Raw genomic sequence first — 24,418 nt, 5'->3', positions numbered from 1 at the left:
TGGCTGACAGCTTCGAGGGCGGGGGAATTGGCGAAACGAAAAGAAGAGATTGGGCGCGGAGAGCGCAAGCGGATCGGAGAGGCGGGTTCGTTGTGCTCAGTGTTTGTGGCGCGCCGTAACCGCGCTCTTCTCTCTCTCTTTGCCTGATGGCTTAGAGCAAGTTTGGTAACCGCCACAAGAGCAAGCGAACGACAATGCTGTGCACCGTCGGTTGGGCGAGGCTTTAGCGTCAATGGTTACACAGCATGCTGTAGTCAGCGCCACGCCCATGCGGGTGACGAGAATCGGGTTCGCTTCGCCAGTGTGCTCGCTTGCCCTGGTTGCTTGTCGGACGCGCCCCTGGTCCCCCCAATGTCGTGCCATGTTGCAGAGCAGGAACGTACAACGCGGGCATGCAAGTGTGGTGTGAGATGGGGATATGCAAACACCCGGATGGCGTCGAGCATAATGCAACGGCTGTCGTACAGAGACGGGGGAAAGTAAGGGAAGGCGGATGGGGGGTTTGTTGTAGCGAGTGCATGCATGGAAGGAAGTGAAGGAACACGGCGACAGGTCTTTTCATGCTGCCGTGCATCTTCGAGAATGGGCTGAAGTGACAGAGAATAATGATGAGAAAGAACGTACCTCGAGGGACTTGCCAAACACCTTGCTTGTGGACTGTGAACTCGTTCTCATGCACACGTACTTCCACAGTACCAGACTGTACGTTGAAGATCATGTGCATGTACCGTGAGTTCTTCGTGCGCTTCATCTGATCCGGACCGAGTTCGATGAGACCCCAGTTGAAGAAGTTGCCGATAGATCCAATCTTTGCGTATTTGAAGCCGCCATCTCCGACGGCTCTGGGCTCGACACCCCTTTCGTTCCATGCGATGGCTGTGATATGGTTAGTGACACTTGATCGTTCTTGAGGTTTGAGGCCACTTACTGTCTTCGATGATGTCGTTAGAGGGAACCTCACCAACAGTGTCGAAACCTCTAAAGTTGCCAACAAGAGTGCCTTGCTCTTCCCAGGGGTCGAGCTCGATTTCCTCTTCTTCGACAACAGTGAGCGCCCTCTTTTTGCTCTTGTAGCTGGACTTCTTGGTGGGTCTCCTCTCTTCCTCTACTGCTTGACTCTTCACAATCGACGACATGCTGCCGTCGGGGTCGTAGGAGATGTGGTCGTTCTTCCAGAAGTCGATGGGCGCAACGCGATGTCTGCCTGTCCGTCCTATGCGAGCGACATTGTCGGGATCCATCTCGCGGAATACGGAAAGATGTCGTCCCCGTCCGAAGCGTGAGCCAGCTGATGTCGCAGATATTTGATCGATATCCTTTCTGCTGAGAGGATTTCCGTACGCATCTACCAGCTTACCGGCCTCCTCACTCTCCGCCTGTGGAGTCTTGGATTTCGATACTCCATTGGACCTTGGCTCTGCACTTGCCGATTTCGCTTTGGACTCTGCGTTTGCTTTCGGTCTGCCTACAGGTTTCGCGGGCTTTGTGAATTCTGCATTGGGCTTCGCTGGTTTGGCTGATGCTGATGCCGATGCTGAAGATGTTGCTTTGTCGCCATTTGGCTGCGCTTTAGGTGGCCGTCCGCGCTTCTTTTGTGCAGGCGCTTCCTCGACTTGTTCCGACTGATCTACTGGGTCGTCGGCCGGCGCTTCAACGATACTGTCGTCCTGTTCCCCATTTGGCTGCGCTTTCGCGGGTCGGCCGCGCTTCTTCGGTGCAGGCGCTTCCTCGACCTGTTCTGATTGATCTACTGAGTCGTCGACCGGCGCTTCAACGATGCTGTTCTCTTGCTCGCTAACCGGTTGCACCTTGGGTGGCCGTCCTCGTCGTTTCGGCGCAACGGGTACTTCCTCAACCTGCTCAGATTGATCGATCGACTCATCCACGGGCGCGTCCAGTTCGCTGACGTCGGATACACGTTGTGAGCGTCGGCGCTCAGCAGGCGCAGTCTTCTTGCTCTTCTGTGACTCCGAAGCTTGCGCTGCGGTAGGGCGGCCCCGTTTGCGCGGCTTCTCTGCTGGTTCCTGCTCCCCTTCTGAAACCTCCACAACATCGCTCTTTCGTTTCCTACCCCTCTTGGCCTTCTCTTTTGGTGGTTCTGGAACAATTTCAGACTCCTCTTCACGATCCAGCTCCTCAAGGTACTCAACAACCTGGTCATCGGCCATGCTCTCATCGCCGCCGATTTGCGCAACGAAACTCTCCTCAGCGGTTATTCCCAATTCGTTGGCTGTGATTTCTTCCTGCACAATGCTCTCTTCAAATATCGCACTCTCTGCCGGGCCCGGCGATTCTTCTTCCGGTATATCGTACACGTCTGATCGCTTTCCTCGTCGCGCGCCTGAGCCGCTCAGGGCTGGCGTCTCTTGTAGGCTTGATTCGTCCTGTTCGAAGTCGAGGCGTCGCGCAATCGGCTGTGCGGAGTCGCGGATTGGGCTGGATGGGGGAGGAGAGCTTCCCCTCGGGGCCATAGAGGATTGCCGTCGCGGCGAGGATCCGAGGTTGGTCTTCTTGGGTGATCGCGATCGGGGTGGAGGGAGGAGCGTTCGGTTGTTGCGCAAGATCTGGTGGGATGTGGTGAGTTCTGGCATTGAACCTGTCGGGCCTGTTAGTGAGGTCCCTAGCGAATGCGTCGACATCTGCGCACTCTCTTGTATTTCCATCGAGCCTGATCCTGTCGCATCATTCCCTTGTTTGGGTGGGGACCTCTCTGGCGACGAGAAGATGCCGGAAATCGGTTCGAGGCCATGTTCGTCATACACGCCTTTGTCTGCGAGTGTGATGCCAGTCTTCCTGCGCAATGTTAGTTATTGTTTACGCGCATGCATTGGAGCGTCTCTCTGCCTACCTTCCCTGCACGCCAACGTTGTAGTAATTGTTTTCGCGCGCTTCGCGTTTCTTTGTGGGCGCCATCTTCAGAGTCGTGTCCGCAAGGAATGAATGCGCGTGTGGGTGCGGGTGACGCGTCGGTGGTGTCGCGGTTGGATCGCGAGGGCGCTGTCGATAAGTTGTTTGGGTTTAGGCGGGATGTAAACTAACCGTTAACGGCGGGAAGGCACAGGGTCTTGGCGCCTTCCCCTCCAACTCCAACCCGCCCATCGCCATCACACAGGCCATCACGAGATGTAGTACAACGTCTATATCCACTTCTTAGTCTAATGCAATCTGCTTCTTGTAACTTTGACTTGTCACTATCAGGAGTTCAGTTGCCAAGTGTGACATCACGGAGCCACCCAAGAGTACATGCATGGCAGCATCCCACCCACCGTGACAAACTAGTTTAGCGCACATCCATCACGGTGCATGAAAACGGCGCAGTATAAGTTGAGGAGCCCACCCAATCGTGGGGACTTTTCCGGTTTCTTCATTCAACCTCAGCCGGCTCTCAGTTGCTAATTCGCATCCCAGACACCAGTCATCCGCCAAAACGAGAGAACACCTCGCTCTCCTACAGCCACAGTCGTCGTGCAGACCACGCACTGCTTCATTCATTGCTCGCATCAAGCATCCGCTCTCCCATCCACCCACATTGTATCTCCCACCAAACGCTCTTCCTGGATCAAGACTTTTTCCCATAACCAACTCTCTTGACGTACAGCCAAAACAGGAAAAGGCCGTCCAATCATGCCCGGGCGACGATGTGCTTTTCGTGAAGCGTCGAAAAACGGCAGCGAGCCGCTGAATGAAAATATACAAGAAAAGAAATCGTAAGCATGTCGATGATTCGTCACATCGTGGGCGCAATCTCCAACGTCGCTCATACTATCAGAGCGACTTGGAAGTTCGAAACTCGTTCCAGATCAAAACATCGACGGCATCTGGAACACCCTACTGGGGGCAGGCGCTCTGGACGTGGCCGGGCTGCTTGCAGCGGTAGCACACGCGCTCAGATGAAGTCTCCTGGGGGCAGTCGCGCGACAGATGGCCAACCTCGCCGCCTACAAAAGGTTAGTCATGCTCTTCCAAGTTCATCGCTGTGTACTTACAGTTGTAGCACTTCTGTCCCTGGGTGCAGTCACGGCTCATGTGACCGAAACCACCGCACGAATAACACGTGGTTTGGCGAGCACCTCCGTAGCCACCGGCACCACCGCCGTAGCCTCCACGACCGCCGCCGTAGCCGCCAGCAGCACCGCCGTAGCCACCGCCCTGGGAGCAGTTGCGGGCAATGTGACCGACCTGGCCGCACTTGTAGCACTCTTGGCTGGGGGCGCCACGGCCACCCATCTGGGCACCGCCGTCCTTGGTGCACTCGCGCGAGATGTGGCCGGTACCACCGCAGCGGTAGCAGGTCTTCTCAGCCTGGGGAGAGGTGCACTCGCGGCTCACGTGGCCCTTCTCGCCGCAGTTGTAGCAGGTTGGGGTACCCTTGGTGGGGCACTCGGCAGCGCGGTGAGAGGAGTCTCCGCCTGGACATGGTCAGCGCGTGTTCAAAGATGCAGTTCCGAGTCAGGCATGGTGGTCTCCGCGCTTGAATACCGATCTGGACCTGTCGCTGGACCCTGAGGCGTGACGCTCTCGCGATCTGATATACAAAGCGGGGCCGCATTCGGACCGTGTCACCGCATCGTGGGTATAGAGTCAACTTACAGTTGTAGCAGCCACGGCCACCGGCAGCGGGAGCAGGTGCTTGGTAATCCATTTTGTAGAGTTGGAAGACTGGTGAGTGTTAGCTGTAGTCCGCACGCGCCATGCCGTGATGTTGGGCTTTGTTCTTACCGAAGTATCGAAAGGGTAAGGGAGTGACGTTAGAAGATGATTGTCTTCTAAGAAGGTATTGAAATAGTCGTTCAAAAGTCGCACACCACCAATTGTTTGATTATCGGAAGCTGAGGGGTTGGATCGTTGGAGAGAGAGAGCGAGGGGCACAAAGTCGACTGCTGAAAATATCTGTTCGGGCTGGGTTGTGCTTGCCGCTAGTCTAAGCGAAATACGGTCTAGCTTCACCGTTCATTCTTGCCTTCAAGGTGGGTCTGGTGTTTGCGCGAAATCAGGGACGGCGTCGCTGTGGTTTGTGTTCCTGTAAGGGTCCGGAACAATAGGGCTTTGATTTCACGCACATTGCAGATACGCGCGTGATTGGAACTGCTGTTCATGGTACCTAAGTCGGCTTCGACGTCATTGGAAGGGGAAGCATCGCTTGACAGGCCTCGTGCAGATCTCGGGATGCATATGCAGCTAACCTGGCGTGGAAAGATTGAGTAACCGAACGATCGCACACGTGGCTGCATGTAATATTGATGCCGAGGCACGAACAGGTGGTCAGCGGGAGATCTAGAGATCTGGTATCGGTAGACAATGGGGAGTTGGGACGTCCTGGGAAGTGCTCTCTGCCGACTTCAATGCCAACCAGCGTACACATCAAATGCACCCACGCATGCAGCACCACCGTTGAACAGCACTCGCAAAGTGATTTTCGTGTTCCTAAGGTAGACCCTGAAATCTCGGAAAGATATTTCGATGTTCTAGACCCGTGCAAAAAGTTGGCCGGTGTCGTGGCGCCCCCACATCCGGCCAAAAAAAAGCTTTCATCCCATGTCCACCACCCCCCTCCCAAAGCTTCACCACCACAACCACGACCCATCCTATACCTCAGGGAGCGCAAAAAGCTGGACTTGCAGGGAATCGAACCCTGGACCACTCCCACAGTTGGACTTGCTTGAAGTCCTGCTGCTAAGGGAGTATTATACCACTAAACCACAAGCCCGGTTTTGGCGATTTTATGCGATTTTAACACAAACCACAAGCTCCTTGATGGATCGACGACAAAATCGTTCGTAGATATTGCAAGGCTATGCAGAAACGGAGCAGGTTATCAGGCTCATTTTGGTAAGTCAGGAGGTCTAGTAAGATTTGGGGATAGGGTCAGACATCGCGAAGGGGTATTCACGAACAAGACCCACTTCCAAGGAGATTACCCCTCCGCTTCGCCTCAAGAAAAGCCTCGTTGCGTATCTTTCTATAATTCAGAATCCTACGTGTCCGTAATTCTTATTTGCAGAGGACATATCAGTCCCTCAGTTCACTTCCAACGACGCAGACACGGCCACCTCCCTATGGAAGAACTTAACCTCGTACCTTTAGATAATGCAGAAGCCTGCAATTTTCTTTGATAGATCGAGATGAGGTCTTGAAGGATCGATAAGATGTTGCGATAACTATGGAACATATGAGCAAGTGGGTATCGTCGAAAAGATGCCCAAGCCTGGCATATCCCTCTACTAGTATCGAAAAGATCGTAAGAATTTGCATCTAACGACTACAATAACCTTGTTACTTTTGGCCGTGATGGGATTGCGGATGCAGGCGTATACAAGCTCGTGCCTCCTGTACAAACTAAGTGGCATGTTCAGAGTTAAAGTACGCATATTAGTAAGACTTTTACGGGTTGAATGGTACTACGAGTGTTGAAGTGTACATCGTCTTCTATCGTGCGGATTTCTCGAGGATAGATACCGCGAACACCTCTACGGCAGGTTATACGGAATTCTATCCAGGTAAAGGCAAAGCGATTCTAGGCAGTGTGATCCTGGAGAGTGTAAAAGTGGTATGAAGATGTCTTGTGCGGGATGTAAGCAGCGTCAAAGACTTTCAACTACCCGTGCTAGATGCGTGATAGCAGAAGACAATGTGAAGTAGAAGGCCGCCTTCAACACCTTTGCTAAGAAGTGTCAGGCTATGCGCTCGGATATTCCTAAGTAGCGCAGGAGTTGACTGCAGGAGGATTTCCGCTAGACTTGCATGTCAGTAATAGCATAGAAGTAGGCCGCACTCAAGAGACTCGAGAAGACAGTCGTGCAATGCAAGTAGAGCTCACATCTGTAAGTAAACTACAGGCTTAAACGGCGCCGGAACGATTGCAGTTCAAGATACCTGTGGCAACTCGTTCTAATACTAGAACATGTCTAACAGTAAGACGGTAAAGGTACAATGGTTTATCAAAAGCTAGCGAGTGTTTTGTAGTATAGTAACGGCGCGGATGCTTAGAAAACCAGCACATCGCCTGGTCATGATAAAGACAGGCAAAGAAAAGGCCGTGCTAAGCTTCTTCGTATCAATCAGCGTGCTATACCGCTAGGCTTCAGCACGAGGAGAATATGTTGCCTATGTCTTATTAGACATGATCTAGGACGTTTAACTATGCTTGAGCATGCGATATTGCTTTGCATTAGTATACACGCTACATTGCTCTACCTTCGCACGGAGAATGTATACTATGCGTTTATGAGAAGACCGACTAATAGACACGGCTCTACCTACGCTCCATGTTCATAGCACGGGAAGCGCGCTATGCCTTATCGTTCTAGCGCGGAAAAGACTTGCACACGAGTATATGAAGAACGAAGACAAGCAATTCCGAGAGGCTAATGATGCAGATTACGAGTTGGACTAGCTTAGAAGTAGAACCTTATGTTCCTCGCTGCCTCCAGAGCAAGTAGAACAATAATGCAGCATCAATCCATTTGTCTATGTAGCTGTGTCACGCTGTCTTGTTCCAGCGCTAAACCTTGCAGACCTTGGATATACACAAAACATATACAGATAGAGAAGATAGATTTGTTAAGAGATATACTTACTGCACGAGTATGCCAACGCGCCCAGTTGAATGATTTCAGCGCGAAGTATAGCAACAGCCTGGCAGGGTATGGGAAGAGTTCGCAGATCAGCACGACGTCTTGGTTATGCAGACAAATCGGGGCGCCGAACGTGGTAACTTCAGCACAGGAACATGCGAACTGTGTCAATGTGGATGAAGAGAGAGAAGACAGCAGCAAGTGGCAGAGTATGGTGAACGATATCGTAAATGCACTGCGCTCGTTGTCATGATATGACCGAGCAGTAAGGTCGTTGCATTCGCGGACACCACATGGTATCACATATGGCCATATGATCTTCATCACACGCACTACTGACTATAAGAACACTCTCACAAGTTCTCAAAATCCGAGTCCTCATCGTCATAGTTTCCTCCCGCCTCCTCCTCCTCTTCAACCAAAGCTCCTCTCGGTGATGATGCTCAAGGTGAACCAGCCACTTAGCTGCGGTCTTGTACGACCGGTCTGGGCACAAGGGACATGTCGCGCTCCCAGTGCATCTGGCAATCTTCAACTCGTTGGACTCCCTTATAAGGTGCTCGCTGCGCGTGTGCACATTTCCCTTCATGTGTTTCTCGAGTTGCGCACAGTTCCTTTCCTTGTCTTTGGTGGCCTGCGACATCGTTTGATCGAACTGGCAGAGCCAACATTCCAGCTCAGAGATGGCTTGACTTGTATGTGCGACGAATGCACTGAGGGATGCTACGCGTTCTTCTTATGTAGCCGCATCGCATTCCCCGACCCCATCAGGAATGTTCACTTAAACGTCCTCTTAGGGGGCAATCTTGCCAATGCAACGACTCATCCGGTGGATGTTGCTTGTCGTTGTTTTCCTCGAGCGAATCCATGTTCAGACCCTCTTCCTGATCAACATCCGGCTCGATTATCTCATCCTGTTCGTTGCGCCGCTTCAAGGCCTCGATAGCGCTCATGCGCTCACCGTAGAGACCCTCCAGCTCGGTCTGGGCATCTTTAGCCTGTTTGCGGATCGATTTTGGCGCGCCACCTTTACCGGCGGTTAGTCCCGTAGTCGTTGATTTTGTCAAAGCTTTCAGCAAAGATCGCATCTCTTGGGCAAACTCTTCCACTATAATGTTCCGTATACTCTTGCGGATTTTCTTGAGTACCATCTTCCGCTTGAAGAAGACAGCCTCAAGCTCCTTATGGACAACCCCAGCTGCAGAGTTTCCATTCCTCAACGTGACCTTGTAAGCGCTAGTGACACTGCCGGTGTAGTCTCACGGTCTGGGTGCACCGTCGGCGCTGTTCCGCATCAGAAACTCGAGCGTGTAATCGATCGTTGTCTTGAAGGATCGGACTATCTCGACCAACTCGGAGTCTTCTCGCTAGCGTTCGCGCAACGCTCTTCGACCTCAGCGCGAAGCATGATCTCGTAGTTCTCATGCTGTACGTATCCTGTCTGAGGTGCCTGCTTAAACATCTTCCTTGTGTCTTGCCAGCCCATCTGCAAACAGCAGAAGCCAGTATACTTCTCAAGCTCGTGTCGCATGTGCAGAGCCTTGACTCCGCCTCTCTTTGCCTAGTATGTAGGACTGAATATCGATGACACCGACGCCGCCCGTATCGTAGTATTCGTGGGCGTTCGAGTCGTCGGCATGTGCTGCGGTTGATCGCGCCGCCGCCTCTCCGTGTTCATGTTTGGTTCGATGATACGTGTTCGACGAAAGCAATACATTGTATTGTGTTATGGAAGGCCGGAGTCGATATAAGTCTCGCGCAGGCGAGGATTCAGCGCACTAGACTTCATCGGCTCCCCAGGCGTAAGAATGCCGTGACTGCCAGCTGGCGGGAATACTGCTTAGTTCAAAACAGCGGGATCAGTCTTGAGTCAGACATCGTCCGTGCGAAGAACATTAGAAGCTCATTACATCGTGAGATAACTGGGTAGCATAGCTGCCTTCGCAACATTATCAGGTGCTGGAAGTTTCTTACTAAGGTAGCTAGGAGGTCGTCAGCTATAAACAAAGCAACGCGGCTCTTCCCTCAACATCTGTGTAGTTGGCAGGCTAGTCTTGCGATAGTAAAATCATCGACGTCAGCGTTAGATGTAGTCAACACAGTGCTCTACTGAAGTGGTTTTGTAGATGATGGGAGATGATGTAGTCAGCAGGAGGGTTCAAGAACGGCAATCTTGTCGGATGCAACGTCGATGTAGCAGCCTGCCAATTGTATTTTTTAGCATCCTTCCAAGATGGAGCATCACTCCGCAGACCCCTGACTAAAATACAGCGCGTTAAGCTAACGAAGTCCTTGACATATCTCGCGACACCTGGGCATTCATCCCAACTTTGGCGCCGTCTGACCACTCACCCTCCCGGTTCTTGTCTTGCTTTTACACATCGCCCATGGCATTCAATCCGTCGTTTGGAAATGATACGGGGACGTCCTAGGGTGAAGGCTCATTGTGTGCCGACGGGAAGCTCACTTGGCGCCGGAGTGGGGCTTCCTCGATAATGCTGAGATCCATGCTGCTGTCCACCAGTACATCTCTGGCAGCGTCCTTCCAATTGTCACCGATCTTCTCGAACCACGATCTATCGCCAGGTAGATCGTACGCCTGCGCAACGATGGTCTCGTCGATGCCGAATTCTTCAAGGTTCGCGCCGGTAGCTGCCAGTGTGACGCCTTTCAAGTTCTTGATGCAGTCGTCCTTGTACAAATTGAGGATAGTCTGTGCCTCTTGTGGTGTGAAGGATCCTGGTGCTTTCCCTGTGTACTGAGTCTGTGTTTGCGGGTCAGTCCAAATGAATGGTTGACAGATCCTTCCTGCAATCGCCTTCGATGCTTCGAACGCTGCTTCGGAGTTCCACAGTAACTTCTGCGCTCCGTTGGCGAGAGATTGGCGCGAGTCGACTACTTGGCGGCGTGCGTCCTTCTCGTTGCTGTCTTGGTCGACAAGGGCGGAGATGTGTTCATGTCTGAGTGCCATATATGTCTCGGCCAGCCTGTCGTATTCTTTCGCCATCTGTTCTGCTGTCCAGGACTTCAGGTGGGATTCCGTAAAGTTCATGTCCTGGGGATCGTATGATTGCATTGCGACTGGGTACTTGATATCGATTCCGTGTTTCACCTACGAAGTCGGTAAATGTTTACGAATATTGCGCCAGAACTTACCTCTGCTTCATGCCTCTTGTTTCCTCTGTCCGCGTTCTCGGGTGTGGGGTAAGCTGCGGATGGTGTAAGGGCTGTCGCTTGCGCTACTCCAAGGGGAGCAGGCGCGGTAGGCTTTGTGGGCTCAATCGCGATGCTCTGCTCAACAGGAGTGTTTGACGGGAGGCTGGTATCAATAGATGCCGTAGGTGCGCCATGTCTGGGTGTGGAAGGCGCGTAGTCATCAATGGAATGTGGTGAGCTTGTTGTCGGTGTTGGAGATGGCGCGCTGACTTGCGCGCCATTTCCGGCCATGGCGGCGTCTGGGGAGATCGTCACCGCTTGCGATAGGAATTGTCTGGTGTTCTAGATTGCTGAAGCAGTTTCGCTTGGGCAGCGGTATTGCAATACTAGTCAGAGGTTGTGCATATGATGCCCGGGTGGTGCAGAAGAGGAAGTTGGAAGTAGTGGGTTGAAGGAGTGATGGAGGAGATGTGCGAGAATTACTGTATTTGTATGCGTTGCTTGATGCTGTTGCAGGTTGCAGGTGAGAGAGCTCCGGTATCGCGGTGCAGCCCGGCACGTGGCGGTGGAGTGCGGGCTATCACGTGCGGGCACTTGCAAGATAGCCTCCACGTCCACGTACCTGTATGAGGTCTGCTAGTCTTATCATGTTCTTCACATCTGCATATGTTCCCCCGATGGTGTATGTGGTGATGAAAACTAAGTCACTTACCCAGGTATCTACTAGGAAACGCTGTCGCCCTCTTAAACCCGCGCGGCTTATTGCTTGCACCGAAAACTTCATACCCATATGGAACTGCTTCATACCAATCTTTTTCCAAGAATATAATATGGCCACTCTCCTCTTCACAGTATCTTGGTAGCAAATCCAGGTTCACATTCCTGACATGTAATCGGGGTTCCCGTGTTTGATCCTGGTGCGCCATTGACAAACTTCCCGACGCTGGTACAGAGACACATTCGTATGAAGTTTGTTGCCTGCAGTGTTTAGAGACTTCCTTCGATCTGCACCGCGCCGATGCATCACGTAATGGCAGGGGTCCTTGCCAGTGTTGTATCACCGATGGAGGGGATTTTGCGCTCTCTCTTGTTGCGCCACATGTGGACCGTAAGGCGCTGGTACAATCAGACCCCACTACATTGAATCCGATTCCTGTAGTACAAAGAGACATCCTGCGGTATATCCCGCGCCAATCCATTCTGTTGCGCTGGTTGACTTTCCAGTTTCGGCACGGCTGTCCCTGGCGAGGATGAATGTTAGATGGCAGCAGTGCTTACTCTTTAATAGTGTACGATTGCGATGCCTTCCATGGTTGCTTCCGTGAGCTTTACTGTAGTGATCCGCCAAAGGCCCTGACCCAAGTAGTCCTAGGTACCTCTCATGTCTCCGCACCGATACCTACCAGCTATGGCGCTACTCGCGTCCACTCTACTGCTCTGGCCACGCCCGCGTGGTAAGCTGCCCCTAGGAACATGGTAACGATCTTGCGACGTTCTGTACGTGTGGACAAACCAGGTGACAGGGCAGTACCTAGGTGTTGAATGGGGAGTTTGGCCGTATCGGCGGTTGCGGCAGTAGTAGTAGCAGACAGAGCCTGTAAAAGATCGGTCGTGATCCTCAAAGCTGCTGTGTCGCGAATGTTGGTTTCGATCAGTGCTGTAACGCCATCGCGACCTTGCTATTGTTGGTGGTGGATCCACTCGGTAGACGGCGAAAGCTATCTGATTCAACGAGCCGGCAGCGTCTCTTCCCTAACCTATGTGTTGATGAAAAGCTCGGATTCCTCCTCTGTAACCACTTCAGATATAAGCACGATACTTCGCAACAGCTAGACGCAGCCGGCGCTGAACGAGTGCTGCCAGACGCGATCGCACGCTGCATCAATGTAATCGACCCGATACGACGAACAGCGATGCTGAGAGGCCATGCTGCTCGTGCGATAGCGGAGGTGGCCGAGAATGGAGTGTTTTACTTTTGGAATCTATGAATACTATTGCTTCTAATGCGAGCAGAGCATTGTGATCTCATGTATTATCGGATACAGCATCAGACGACGAATTCGAGATTTACCTGTGGATGGCTCGATCGGAGGTGCAAAATGCGAGCAAAGTGACAATAGGATTGGCTGAGTTCCGTGTCACATTTTGGTTTGCTGCATACGCACTATTGAACGTGAGCAAGTGAGTTCCTCTGGCGATAATGTATGCCTCAATCTTGATGAATGTTTGGCAGAATGCGATGCGAATTGCAGCCTCCCCTGGTCTCAGCTGGTGCAGCGTGGAGAGTCGAGATTGCTCCGTCGTAGTAGTGATCGCATTGGGCCGATGTCAATGGGCTTGCCAAGTATTCATTCCAGGCGTCGATTGTTCAAATCATGTATTGTTGAGAATGCAAGACCGCGCCGTTGTCTTGGTGTATTGGCGCGTCCTGATTACTATCGTTCATCGATACCGAACGAGCCGCTCGAACGACATGAAGAGACTGCTGCGGATCCGGGGAAAGTGAGTCTTCGCGGGGTAGACTGTCGCGGGGTATCGTCCGATTTACGTTCATGGTGTATTTTGATATCGAACTTAGGAATCGGACTGGGTTAGGTTTTCGAGATGGCGTTGCGTGTCTGTCGAGACGGTGTCCAAGGTATGCTACAGTGCCGTCACCTGCGGAGCCCAGGGCAAGATACACCCCGCGAGTTAAATTACAAACGATAGGAGATAGATGAAACGTCTGTAGCAGACCGAAGTACCTATTCCTTTGAATCCTCACCTGTCATGCGTCTTTGAAGTGGGCATGATTATTCACGTATGTAATGATGCTTCGAAAGGTATCCCTACCTAGGTAGAGTAAGTAAGATTACGTGGCCCTCAGAGGATTGTTCTGGAGTGCGTCTGTGGTAAACCAAGCTCCGATAAAACCGTCAGACGACGCGCTGTAGCAGCCAATCGTTGAAGACGTAGAAAAACGCGCTCTCCGTGCGATATTGGCGGGTACGAAACGTGGAGGAAGGCGTGGGTAACGTGAACACGCGAGGCTGTCTGTGTCAACGTCCTTGCTAGTGAGCACAGTGTCGCGGCAGCCCCGAAGCTTAACGAGAACAATGGCTTTTGTCGATAATCCGGAAGCGAAGGAAGGAAGTCACATCATTTCCACAAGATGAGAGTGCGAGATTGGTTCAGCTGCACCTGACATTCTCGGCTATCGTTTCGTTATCGCGTAATGACATCAGAGCTATCCGTGGATACCTTGCGCAACATCGCTAGGTAACCACCTTTATCGCCGCGCAATACGGTAAATACGACAGAGTTCATTCCGCGACAAACTTCAGGAAACGAACCGTTGGCCCCTCGCCTAAAGCTGCACGCCTATTCTTTTAGCTTTTGCCTTTCCGCCAGACGCCTTGGAGAGCTGTGGCAACTCAGTTACTGATCAGTAGCGCTGGGTAAACCGCGGGAACTCTGCATCAGTTCATCCGAACCCAACACCGTGTTTCGAGACAACGGCGCCGAAGTATTGACCGCTGCAGATGTGCCCAGAGAAAATTATCGCACCGAGGCCGCACATGTCAGCATCACGGCGTCGATCTAAATTCGCTCAGGAAATTCGGAGTGGAGAACCACGTTGCATCCAGAGACTTCAGAAGGGCTACACGTGCGATCAAGGCCATCCACGTACCAGCTGTCTCTTGTCAGGCAACCCGCCGGCTTATTTAAAGAGTCTGGAGTAGAGCGACGGAATCTGAGCCGTCCCCAAAGGCCAGGACCACGGATCTATCTACGCGAAATCTCGGGCGCTAACGTGATCTACACGCCCGATTTGGCAACGACCCAGGGGTATGTCTTGGCTTATGACCGCCACAAAGCCTCCGAGGCGAAGACAGCACCTGCATGCTCCCTCGCGACATTGTGCCATATGCGCGTTGTGAGCTGGAATTATGTCCGGATTCCGAGAAAGGCAGAAGCCGTGGAAGCCCGCATGCGCTTGGGTGTCTGTCGTAGACTTGATCAAAGGCCTCATCTCACTCATCTTCCTCCACAGCACACTCCCTGTCAAGACTTACATTATTAACTCTCCGCTAGCGGGCTACCTCCTGTATCGCAGTCTCAGTGTCAGCCTCGACCAAATCTGACACGCGCGGCGGCTGACCCGTCCCATAGCCAAGCACACTACACGCTCCACGGGCGTCGTGGGCATCTTTTTCTAATGTCTGGGCATGCGGTAGTTAGTTCGCCTCTTATATGGAATTCGCACCCACATCCCTTTGTTACTTCTCTTGGTCTATCTTTTTTTTCCTTGCTCACTTTGTGAAAAGGTCAAAAGGCGTCTGTTCACTCTTTACAGTGTCGTCTTTACCTTTTGTTCGGACTTAATATCGGTCGATCTTTTGATCTTACACTCGTTTATTCTTCGATTATATTTTTGACAGACTCATAGTCACGTTATCATAATGCGCTACACTGGACTATACGCTGCGGCTCTGGTCGCACCCCTCGTGGCTGCTCACAGCGACTTCCCTGTACCGAAGATTGTTGGTCTAGGACCCCGAGAGATTGGTCAACTCAGGAGCAGGAACATTCTTGGTGGACATGCGGCGCACGTTGCAGGGCCCAATCTACGTTTGACAGCACGTCAAGGTGGCATTGATGGTCGGTGCGGACCGAATAACAGCGGTGCGAGCTGTGCCGAGGGCTACTGCTGCTCTGTGGAGGGCTACTGTGGTCAGGGAGGTAAGGTATTCGGGTACAGCTTGAGAGACCAATGCTAATTTTCATAGGTGACTACTGTGAAGCACCCGACTGTCAGTTCCAGTACGGCCCTGCCTGTGATGCCAACAAACTCCCTACTGGAGGCAGCACTCGCAACATTGCTCGTCCCAAGCTCGGCAACCAGCCATACGGTGGAGAGGGCATCTACGATTGCACTGAGCCAAACACGGTTGCCATCACATACGATGATGGCCCATACATCTACACTGAAGGTGTGTTGGATCAGTTCAAAGCTGCCGGAGCAAAGGCCACTTTCTTCGTCACCGGTGTCAACATCAACAAGGGCGCAATTGACGACACAAGCAAGCCGTGGGCTGCTACCATCAAGCGCATGATCGCCGAGGGACATCAAGTTGCCAGTCACACATGGTCGCATCAAGATCTTAGTGCCATCACCAGTCAACAGCGATACGACCAGATGGTCAGGAACGAGGTACAATATTATAATCTGAACCATCTATGAGAAGTACTAATCAAGTCTGTAGATGGCCTTCGCCAACATCATGGGCAAATTCCCCACATACATGCGCCCGCCATACTCCTCTTGCACCGCAGCCTCAGGATGCCAAAAGGACCTCGCTGATCTAGGATACGTCGTGTCCTACTTCGACCTCGACACCGACGACTACAACAACGTAACTCCAGACAAGATCCAAAACGCCAAGGACAACGTCAAGAAGGCCATCGACCCCAGTAACCCCCAGACGGACGCTTTCCAGGCCATTGCACACGATATTCACGAGCAGACCGCTAAAAACCTGACTGGCTACATGATTGAAACCATGAAGGCAAAGGGATACAAGCTGGTTACTTTGGGCGAGTGCTTGGGCGAGCCTCAGACCAACTGGTACCGAGACGCTTCTTCTGGTCGCGTAGCCACCACGTCTGTCTTCACCCCTCCTGTTGCGGGTCCTACATCATCTGGAAGCGTTAGTTCCGCCGCACCTGCTGCCACTCCTACGGGCGTTTCCACGGATGCCACCTGCGGAGGTACATCTGGCTTCACCTGCCTTGGTACGACCTCTTAATTTGGACATACAATCTCCCCCAACTGACATCCACGCAGGCTTCGCCCAAGGCGAATGCTGCTCCCGCTACGGCTTCTGTGGAAACACCGACGGTCACTGCGGAGTAGGCTGCCAGGCCGGTTTCGGAAAATGCGGTAACAATGGCACTGCCCCGTCGTCTGGAAGTGGCAGTGCTTCTCAGCCAGCCGCTACTGGTGCTTCTTCATCTGCGTCTGCTCCTACATCTGCTCCCAGCGGTCTTGTTACTACGACTGATGGCTCCTGCGGAGGTACATCTGGTTTCACGTGCGTTGGTTTCGCAGACGGCGAGTGCTGCTCTCAGTACGGCTTCTGCGGTAAGACGACTGACTACTGTGGAACGGGCTGCAACCCGCTCTTCGGAAACTGCGCTGGGTCTTCTGGGTCCCCGGCACCTTCGAGCGCTGCTCCTTCCACAGCGGCTCCTTCGACCGCCGCACCTACTACCGTATCCACATCTACCCGTCCCGTCGTCACAAGCACCAGCACCAGCACTCGCGCGACTACCACCAGTACACGCACTTCCACTGCCCCGGCTGCTACTTCCTCCCCCGCGGGCCTCAAGGTGAGCAAGAACCGCTTGTGTGGTGCGCGCACCCAGCAGACGTGCAAAGGCTCTGCTTATGGTAACTGCTGCAGCCCCGCTGGCATTTGCGGAAACAGCCTGCTGTCCTGCATGAAGATGTTTGGATGCCAGCCTGGGTTTGGTGACTGCCGGTAGAAGATGTGTTTGGTGGATGTTGTTGTTCAATTCTTATGTATTCTAGTTTTGGGGATTGGGGATTAGATGGATGGGGGAGGTGCATAGCTGAGATTTTCGTACAAAATGCATCGTTGGCTATCATATCTTGTATACAAATGTTTCATCACCTCATACACAAAAAAACACTAAACAGGTTTGCAGACTACATTAAGACAACAACCTGCAAAGTGCATAACCTAACGGCAACGTAGGCTCCACGGTGTTTAATGTTTTCCTACATTTGCTTGATATAATAGTTCAAATTGCGGACTAAGACCGATGGGATAATATGCAGGGTATGGGAGGGCAAAAGTAAAGGTCAACTGGTGGTAAAAGAAATGAAGTTTGGCATGTGCCAATTCGCGTTGGACCTGCATCGCTCTTTCCAGTCCAGTCTGCACGCATTGCAGTCAATGCGGAACTTCATGCGATATCGACGTGAGTGATCCATCGACGCCAGGTAATAGATGTGACGATTGATGTGACTCGACGATGAGCTGTCAGTTATGGATGATGATGTGGTGAGTGCAGGCCAAGTGAGTGGCGCCGTCTCCACAAGTTCCCAATACGCTAGCCTAGCTCGTCTGCGGCGCCAGCGATATCACGTCGAGCTGTCGCCCTTCCTCTTGCATCGCCAATTGACCTCTGCGCATCACCGCAGCCCGTCACCACTCTCCCCCGTCTGCTCGTCAGCGTTCTCTTCGTCTTTTCTCTGCTTGTCACCGGCAGCTTCGCGCTTTCCTCACCTGGGCTTCGGCCGCGCACTCGAATTTTGGGTCCTGAGTAAAGTACGTCGGTTTGTCCATGGCGTCACTGTGCTGGCCATCGCGGCGGTGACAGCGCGCCCATACCCACTCTCATTTATTAACGCCGCCCAGATCTGCCCTAGTCTCCTTCACCATGTCGGACCTGCAGGAGCTGCTTGCCCGTCTCAACGGCGGCGCATCTGGCAACCAGCAACAACCACACGGCTACCAGCACCCGTCTGTCTCGTCGCCTCTCTTCTCCCCCCAGCCCGGCGGCCCGCAGCCTCATCACCAGTCTGCCGTCATGTCGCCCAACTCGTCCATGGCCAACACGCCCGCGCCCGAGCCCGTGTCGCAGCCCACGCCGCAGCAGCAGTCGACCAACCTGCTTAACCTCCTCCGCTTCAACTCGCAGGGCGGCGGCCCGTCTCGACGCGTCTCGCAGCAGTCGCAGGCGCCCGACATTGCGACCAGCATGGCCAGTGTCATGGGCAGTAGGACGCCCTCTCACAGCGCCGCCGCCCCCGCGCAGTCGCCTGCCGCCGCCCAGCAGAACCCCCAGGACCTGCTCCTGCGCCTGCTGAACCACCCCAAGCCTGCCCAGACCAGCGGCCGCTCTTCTCGCGCTGCCTCCGTGCTCTCTCCGCGTGCGTCCAACAAGCCTGAAACGGTTGTGGACGACCTCGCGCAGGACCTCGCAGACGCCGAGCTCGAGCACGTCTCGTCTGACCCCACTGTACACACCCCGGGAGCCTCTTCCCCCATGAGGATGTTCGGCTCCGACAGCAAGGAGCAGTCGTCTCGCTTCCAGCCCGACGCCGCCTCGCTTGCCCCCAAATTCACCTACGTCAACCCCTTCGACCAGCTCGAAGCTGCCAGCCCCCGCAAGCACACCCCGATCCAGCAGGGCTCCAAGCCTCCTGCCCCCAAGATGGAGATCCTCAAGAAGAGGGCAGTCGATGCCTCTTCGCCCGCTCCCCAAGACGACGCTCCTGCCCATACACACGAAACTGTGGCCGAGGCCGTGAGCGACCTGGGCGAGCAGGTCGGTCAGCAGATCGAGGACGCCCTCGCCGAAGCTGAAGCCGAAGCCTCTGCTCTCCCCCAACCTGAGGAGCTTGCAGAGGTCCAGGAGGTCATGGCTGAGATTGCAACCGAAATCAAGGACGAGTTTGCCGACCCAAGCACAGCCAAGGACATCGAGGCCAGCTTGCCCAAGCCCATCGCAGCCGCCTTGAAGGAAGTTGCTACCGAGATCGCGCAAGACAATGTCGCGGAAGACTGGGAGACCGCCGAAGCCGAGGAGAGCCTCGCAAAGGGTGAGGACCAGACGGTAATAGTCTACAGGTTCCCCATGCGCGCCTTTGCCTCCATCCAGGTCAACCAGATGCCGCCTCGTCGTCTCTACTTCGCCAACGAGCTCTTTATGGATATTGCTCGCTTGAAGAAGGACTTTGACCAGATCGACCGCTCCCTGGTTTCCGCCAGCAAGAACTTCATCGTATACGCACTCGTCAAGAAGGGCGGCTTCCGCATCATCCGCCAGGAGAACGGTCAATACCGTCAGGTCTTCGAGAACCACCAAGAGCGCATCTTCAACATCGCCCTGTGCACCTCCGCAGACGACTCACAACAACCGCTCGAGAGCATCCTGGGTATTGGTGTCAACGGCACTGTCTTCTGGACTTCTCTCGACCCTGCTCGCGAGGACCAGTTCGGCGAGAACCTCGACTCTCAGGGTTTGATGCTTCCCCCGTCGCCATCTCAAGATGATAACACATCTGGAGGCCAGCTCAAGACTCGCGCGAAACCATCTTCGCGTCACCCAGAGTTCTTTGCTGTTGGCAGGGGCAAGTCCATCCACATCGTCTTCCCCAAGGTCGCCGCTGAGTATGCTCGGTCTAAGAGCCGCATCTGCCACACGGAAAAGTACCTCAAGGAGCGCTCCCTCAAGATCCTCACTGGCAAGGCTGGTAAGGACTTCACTTTCAGCGAGGACGACACCATCATCGTCTCACTCGACAAGGCCGGCCGCATGCGCTTCTGGGACATCCGTACCCTCACCGAGCCAGACCTGGGCAACCCTCACAGCCCTCCCCGCCAGGTCGAGGTCTCTGAGACTCTGCTTGAGTTCCACACGACCACACCCAATGCCAAGTCGTGGCCCACTTCCGTCTTCTTCTTTGACAAAGACAAGCCATATACTAAGGGTATTGCGCTGCGTTATGTCATGGTCGGCATGAAGCAGAACCACGCCTTCCAGCTGTGGGACCTGGGTCTCAACAAGGCCGTGCAGGAGATTCACCTGCCTCACGAGAACGAATCGGACGCCATCTGCAGCGTATCGTTCCATCCCCGCACTGGCATCATGGCTGTCGCCCACCCTACTAGGAACTCGATCTTCTTCGTCCACGTCTCCTGCCCGAGGTACAACCTTCCTGCTCTTAGCCAGGCTGCCTACATCTCCCGTCTGGCAAACAAGGGCGACAGGGGCCAGAACAATTTGCCTCCAGTCAATGCTACTGCCATCATGACTAGCATCACGGAGTACTCTTTCGCCTCCAAGGGACAGATTAGGAGCCTGCACATGCTCAACGAGCCCGCTGGACCTTCTGATGTCGACGACCCTGACAACGCCGCTCTCTTTGAGCTGTACGTCATGCACTCCAAGGGTGTCTGCGTCTTGCGCATCCGCCGAAGCGATCTTGGCTGGAAGAAGGAGGGCGAGCCCATTCACCCCAAGGAAGCCGAGGAAGAGGGCGTCATCACAATCTCGCAGCTCAAGCCACCTCAACCTGTCACCGATGAGTCATCTACTGCTGGTGACACTCCTGCGCCCAAGTCTGTCTCTGACCGATCTGCGCGTGAGCCATTGAAGAGGGAGAGCAGCACCGCGTCCAAGCAGTCCATCAACCCCGAAGCAGCGATGCGCGCATCTACTCTCGCTAAGGTCGAGAGCAAGCAAGACGCAGCTCGCGCAGCTATCATTCACGGTGGTGACAAGTCAGAAAAGAAGAAGAAGAAGCGCGCGGCCGCCACAGAGACATCTTCCCAAGTCTCTACAGCGCCTTCAGCTGTGGCTTCCACTGCCCCTTCCGCTCGCATGCCTGCACCTGCACCCGCGGCTCTGCCCCCGTCTTACGCGCAAGCTGCTCAAGCGACTGCGCAGTCCAAGTCTCCGGCACCACCTGAGCCATCCGTTGCGCAGGAGCCTGCCAAGTCCAAGGCTGCTGACACCACCGAAGCGCCGGAGTGGGCCAAGCAGCTCATCAGCAAGCACCTCCAACGCCCAAGTGCCGCACCTACCGCTGCTCATCCCGCAGAGGTTGATGCCAAGAAGCTTGAGGAGGTCGTACAGGCTGAGATTACCAAGGGCTTCTCTCGCGAGCTGGACATCATGTACAAGCGCTTCGACGAGGACAAGCGCGTTATGAACGCAGCCAACGGTGCCCATCAGCAGGCTATCCTGCGCCAGGTGTCTAGCACACTCAACGAGAACGTCGAGGGCGTTATTGGCAAGATGGTCAGTGACAACATTAGGAACGTCGTGCTTCCTGAGGTACTGGCAAAAACTACTGCCACCGTCGAGCAGGGTCTGAGTGCCAACCTCAAGCCCATCCTGGCCCAGCAGTTGTCCAAGGAAGTTCCTGATGCTGTGTCTCGATCCCTGAAGCAGCCCCAGATGTTCCAGTCGCTCTCTGACCAGGTCGCGAAGAAGATTGGTGGTAACTTTGAGCCTATGATTGCTGCCTCAGTTGCTACCGTCGTCAACCCCGCCATGTCGAACTTGACCAACATGATCGAGCGTCAGATCGGTGGTGAGCTCCGACAAGCCCATGCTCAACGCCGTGAAGATGCTATCAAGATCTCCGCGTTAACCGAGACTGTGCAGACATGCCTAGAGACTATTCAGACTATGGCTGCCAATCAGATTGAACTTCAATCCCAGGTCGCAAAGCTTCTCGAGGCTCGCCAGGCTCCAGCTCCTCGACATGTACAAGACTCGCCTGCTGCTCCACGTACCCCTCCCAAGAAGTCACAGGAGGAGCTTGAGATCGAGTCTATCCATCGTCTCATGTCCGAAGGCAACTACGAGATGGGTACCATGCAGTGGTTGCAGTCGCCTCGCAGCGCCGCGCTCTTCGACTCTGTCTTCGTCCGCTACGATCCTGCCTACCTCAGCCAGGTGAGCCCGCTGCTCGCGCTGTCGACTGGTGCGGTCGTATCTGAGCATCTGGGACGCAACCTGACGGAGCGCCTTGTCTGGCTCAACGCTGTATTCCAGAGCGTCAACCCTAACGTAAGTACACGGCGACAAACCCATCATGCTCTTGCTAATGAGATGTCACAGGACCAGGAAATTCGCGACATCATTCCTAAGATCATGGACGTCGTCATCCAGCGCTTGACCGCCGCATACATCCAGCTCAACGAGAGCACCCCTGGCAGCCCGCTCCTTCGCGCCATCTCTCAGCTGGTCAACAAGTGCAATGAGATGACTCGCGCCGCTGCGCCCTTCAGCCCCCGTGGTTGAAGACCGAGGTGATAGGGCAACAATCTATTCATGCAGCAATGAGCGTCATGTGCTGAGAATGCCTTGACACGTATCATTGCTCAAGGTGTTTGGGCTTCTGCTTGCGCCTTCAGTATCGTTTGATCATTACCTCTTTGCAAGTCTTCGTTGCCTTGTCTTCGACGTCATGATCACAGGCATACACGGAGCGCGCATTTACCGCGGCAGGCCTACGACACCAGATACTTTACACTCTCCTTTTTAGTTCGATCTTCCTTTTCTTTTCTTTCCAATGTACACATAGATTCATTTCCTTTCCTTTCAGATACCCACTGTCTTTACCTTCCAGCGATCAACTCACCGAGCGTCTAGTCAGTAAACAGTCTAGTGATGCTGGAATGCTCACTTCTTTGACTGTTTCTGCCTTGTATTCTCGCGACGAAAACGCTGGTTTTGGGGATGATGGGGTGTGTGGGCGGTCTATGATCTTTCTCACGATCTGGCATGCTACGAGTGAGTCATCGGATTCACGACTCTTCTTTTACGAGTTGTCGGCCTTTGAGCTCAAGCGTTAGGGAGGATGAAGCATGTGTACGATATTTTCTTGCGATGGTGGATGGATAAAGTAACGCCGTGGGTAATGGCTGGAGTAATACACCGGTTACTGGAAATTGTGTTTTTGATGATTATGTTGCGGCGGAGAGTGGCGCGAACTACACATCGCACCAAGCGAACTTGCACATTAACGATTAATAGTCATTGATCTTCGCGCGTACGCATCCTTCCCGTCCACGCTGCTCGCGTGTTCATGGGTGTTCGCGTGTTCGGCAGAGCAGACAACGGGTGGCGATCACGATGAGACGAAGCCCCGCGTCCGTCGCATGAATCGTCGCAGATTACCCACCCCCCATCCACTTTTACCTCAACTGAAACACCACTTGAAGCCAGTCACAGCTGCGTATCGACGTGCCGCATAGAGTTTTGCGAGCTGGGTGTTGGCCGTTCCGTGGGCTGTTACGACGGCAGATGAGCGCATTTTGCATTGTGCCGCAACGTGGGTTTGACTGTCGAAGAATAGATGTATGCGTGTCGCGTGGTATGGGCGAGCAGATGGTGGGTGCGCGTAATGGGGGTGATGCTTACTGATACTGCTATGACTGAGGAATGAATAGATGAGAGATGCCTGGCATGGTTTTACTCGGCTTGTTGGTGCTGTGGAACTGGTTTCCTCCATTCTCCGTTTTTCGCTTCTTTCCTTCTTTCTTACCTCGTGTCCTCAGTTTTTGACTTGACTTCCGTCTTTACATACTGGTTGCCTTTCTTGACGCTCTTTTGATTACTTGTTTGACGAATCGTACATACACATACACAAACTACGCCGCGCAATATAGACGGGAGCTGCGGCACGACACGATACCATACGTTCGCTATACTATACACATACGCCTCCGCCACTTCCGTTGATGAGATCGAGATCAGTACGAAAGCGGAAATAGGAAAGAGTGTAGTGGGAAAAAGGAAGCAAGAGAGGCACAGTCACAGTCACAATGGCGATCAACTGGATCCTACCCGTTCGCGCGGCACAAGCTGTACTTTCCATCGTTGTACTCGGGTTGATGGCTTATGGTACGCCTCCTACCCACCTCACCTACCCTCCATCCCTCCTACCCTCCAACCCCTCCGTCCAACTAACACCCACCAGTATCATCATGGTGGTCAACACACTGGCGCCAATCCTCCCCGCTGGAAATAAACTACCTCATCTTCGCGCCCTCCTGGACCATCCTCAGTCTCATTCCCCTCCTACTCACCTCCCTGCCTAAATTCTCTCACTTGACTGAGAAAGGCAGTGTGAAATGGGCGTTGTTGGGGCTGGAGGG

General features: G+C 53.7%; 6 protein-coding genes and 1 non-coding gene across 7 annotated transcripts; 2 read left to right on the top strand and 5 right to left on the bottom strand.

Annotated features, from left to right (window-relative positions):
- Window positions 1–254: 254 nt before the first annotated feature.
- Window positions 255–2,913, bottom strand: J4E86_003675 (uncharacterized protein; the record flags this gene model as incomplete). Its single annotated transcript, XM_051444227.1, has 5 exons — window positions 255–316; window positions 625–876; window positions 929–2,596; window positions 2,648–2,793; window positions 2,849–2,913. The coding sequence occupies 5 exons, from the start codon at window positions 2,911–2,913 to the stop codon at window positions 255–257; spliced, it is 2,193 nt and encodes a 730-aa protein (XP_051303852.1).
- Window positions 2,914–3,828: 915 nt separating this feature from the next.
- On the bottom strand, window positions 3,829–4,642 carry J4E86_003674 (uncharacterized protein; the record flags this gene model as incomplete). The annotated part of the gene is made up of 3 exons (XM_051444226.1): window positions 3,829–3,938; window positions 3,987–4,409; window positions 4,591–4,642. 3 exons carry the CDS (start codon window positions 4,640–4,642, stop codon window positions 3,829–3,831), a joined length of 585 nt encoding a protein of 194 aa, XP_051303851.1.
- Window positions 4,643–5,610: 968 nt separating this feature from the next.
- Window positions 5,611–5,707, bottom strand: J4E86_003673. The gene has a single exon. It is a non-coding gene; the product is annotated as a tRNA-Ala (tRNA).
- Window positions 5,708–8,341: 2,634 nt separating this feature from the next.
- J4E86_003672 (uncharacterized protein) lies at window positions 8,342–9,036 on the bottom strand (the record flags this gene model as incomplete). The annotated part of the gene is made up of 2 exons (XM_051444225.1): window positions 8,342–8,832; window positions 8,928–9,036. The coding sequence occupies 2 exons, from the start codon at window positions 9,034–9,036 to the stop codon at window positions 8,342–8,344; spliced, it is 600 nt and encodes a 199-aa protein (XP_051303850.1).
- Window positions 9,037–10,002: 966 nt separating this feature from the next.
- J4E86_003671 (uncharacterized protein) lies at window positions 10,003–11,021 on the bottom strand (the record flags this gene model as incomplete). Its single annotated transcript, XM_051444224.1, has 2 exons — window positions 10,003–10,686; window positions 10,731–11,021. 2 exons carry the CDS (start codon window positions 11,019–11,021, stop codon window positions 10,003–10,005), a joined length of 975 nt encoding a protein of 324 aa, XP_051303849.1.
- A 4,151-nt stretch (window positions 11,022–15,172) lies between these two features.
- Window positions 15,173–17,258, top strand: J4E86_003670 (uncharacterized protein; the record flags this gene model as incomplete). The annotated part of the gene is made up of 4 exons (XM_051444223.1): window positions 15,173–15,452; window positions 15,500–15,924; window positions 15,977–16,505; window positions 16,558–17,258. 4 exons carry the CDS (start codon window positions 15,173–15,175, stop codon window positions 17,256–17,258), a joined length of 1,935 nt encoding a protein of 644 aa, XP_051303848.1.
- Window positions 17,259–18,179: 921 nt separating this feature from the next.
- J4E86_003669 (uncharacterized protein) lies at window positions 18,180–22,559 on the top strand (the record flags this gene model as incomplete). The annotated part of the gene is made up of 2 exons (XM_051444222.1): window positions 18,180–22,325; window positions 22,377–22,559. The coding sequence occupies 2 exons, from the start codon at window positions 18,180–18,182 to the stop codon at window positions 22,557–22,559; spliced, it is 4,329 nt and encodes a 1,442-aa protein (XP_051303847.1).
- Window positions 22,560–24,418: the final 1,859 nt, after the last annotated feature.

Source organism: Alternaria arbusti (assembly GCF_024043155.1).
Source record: "Alternaria arbusti strain BMP 1465 chromosome Unknown scaffold_4, whole genome shotgun sequence".
Taxonomy (NCBI): domain Eukaryota; kingdom Fungi; phylum Ascomycota; class Dothideomycetes; order Pleosporales; family Pleosporaceae; genus Alternaria; species Alternaria arbusti.
This window is presented reverse-complemented; position numbering and strand designations above follow the sequence as displayed.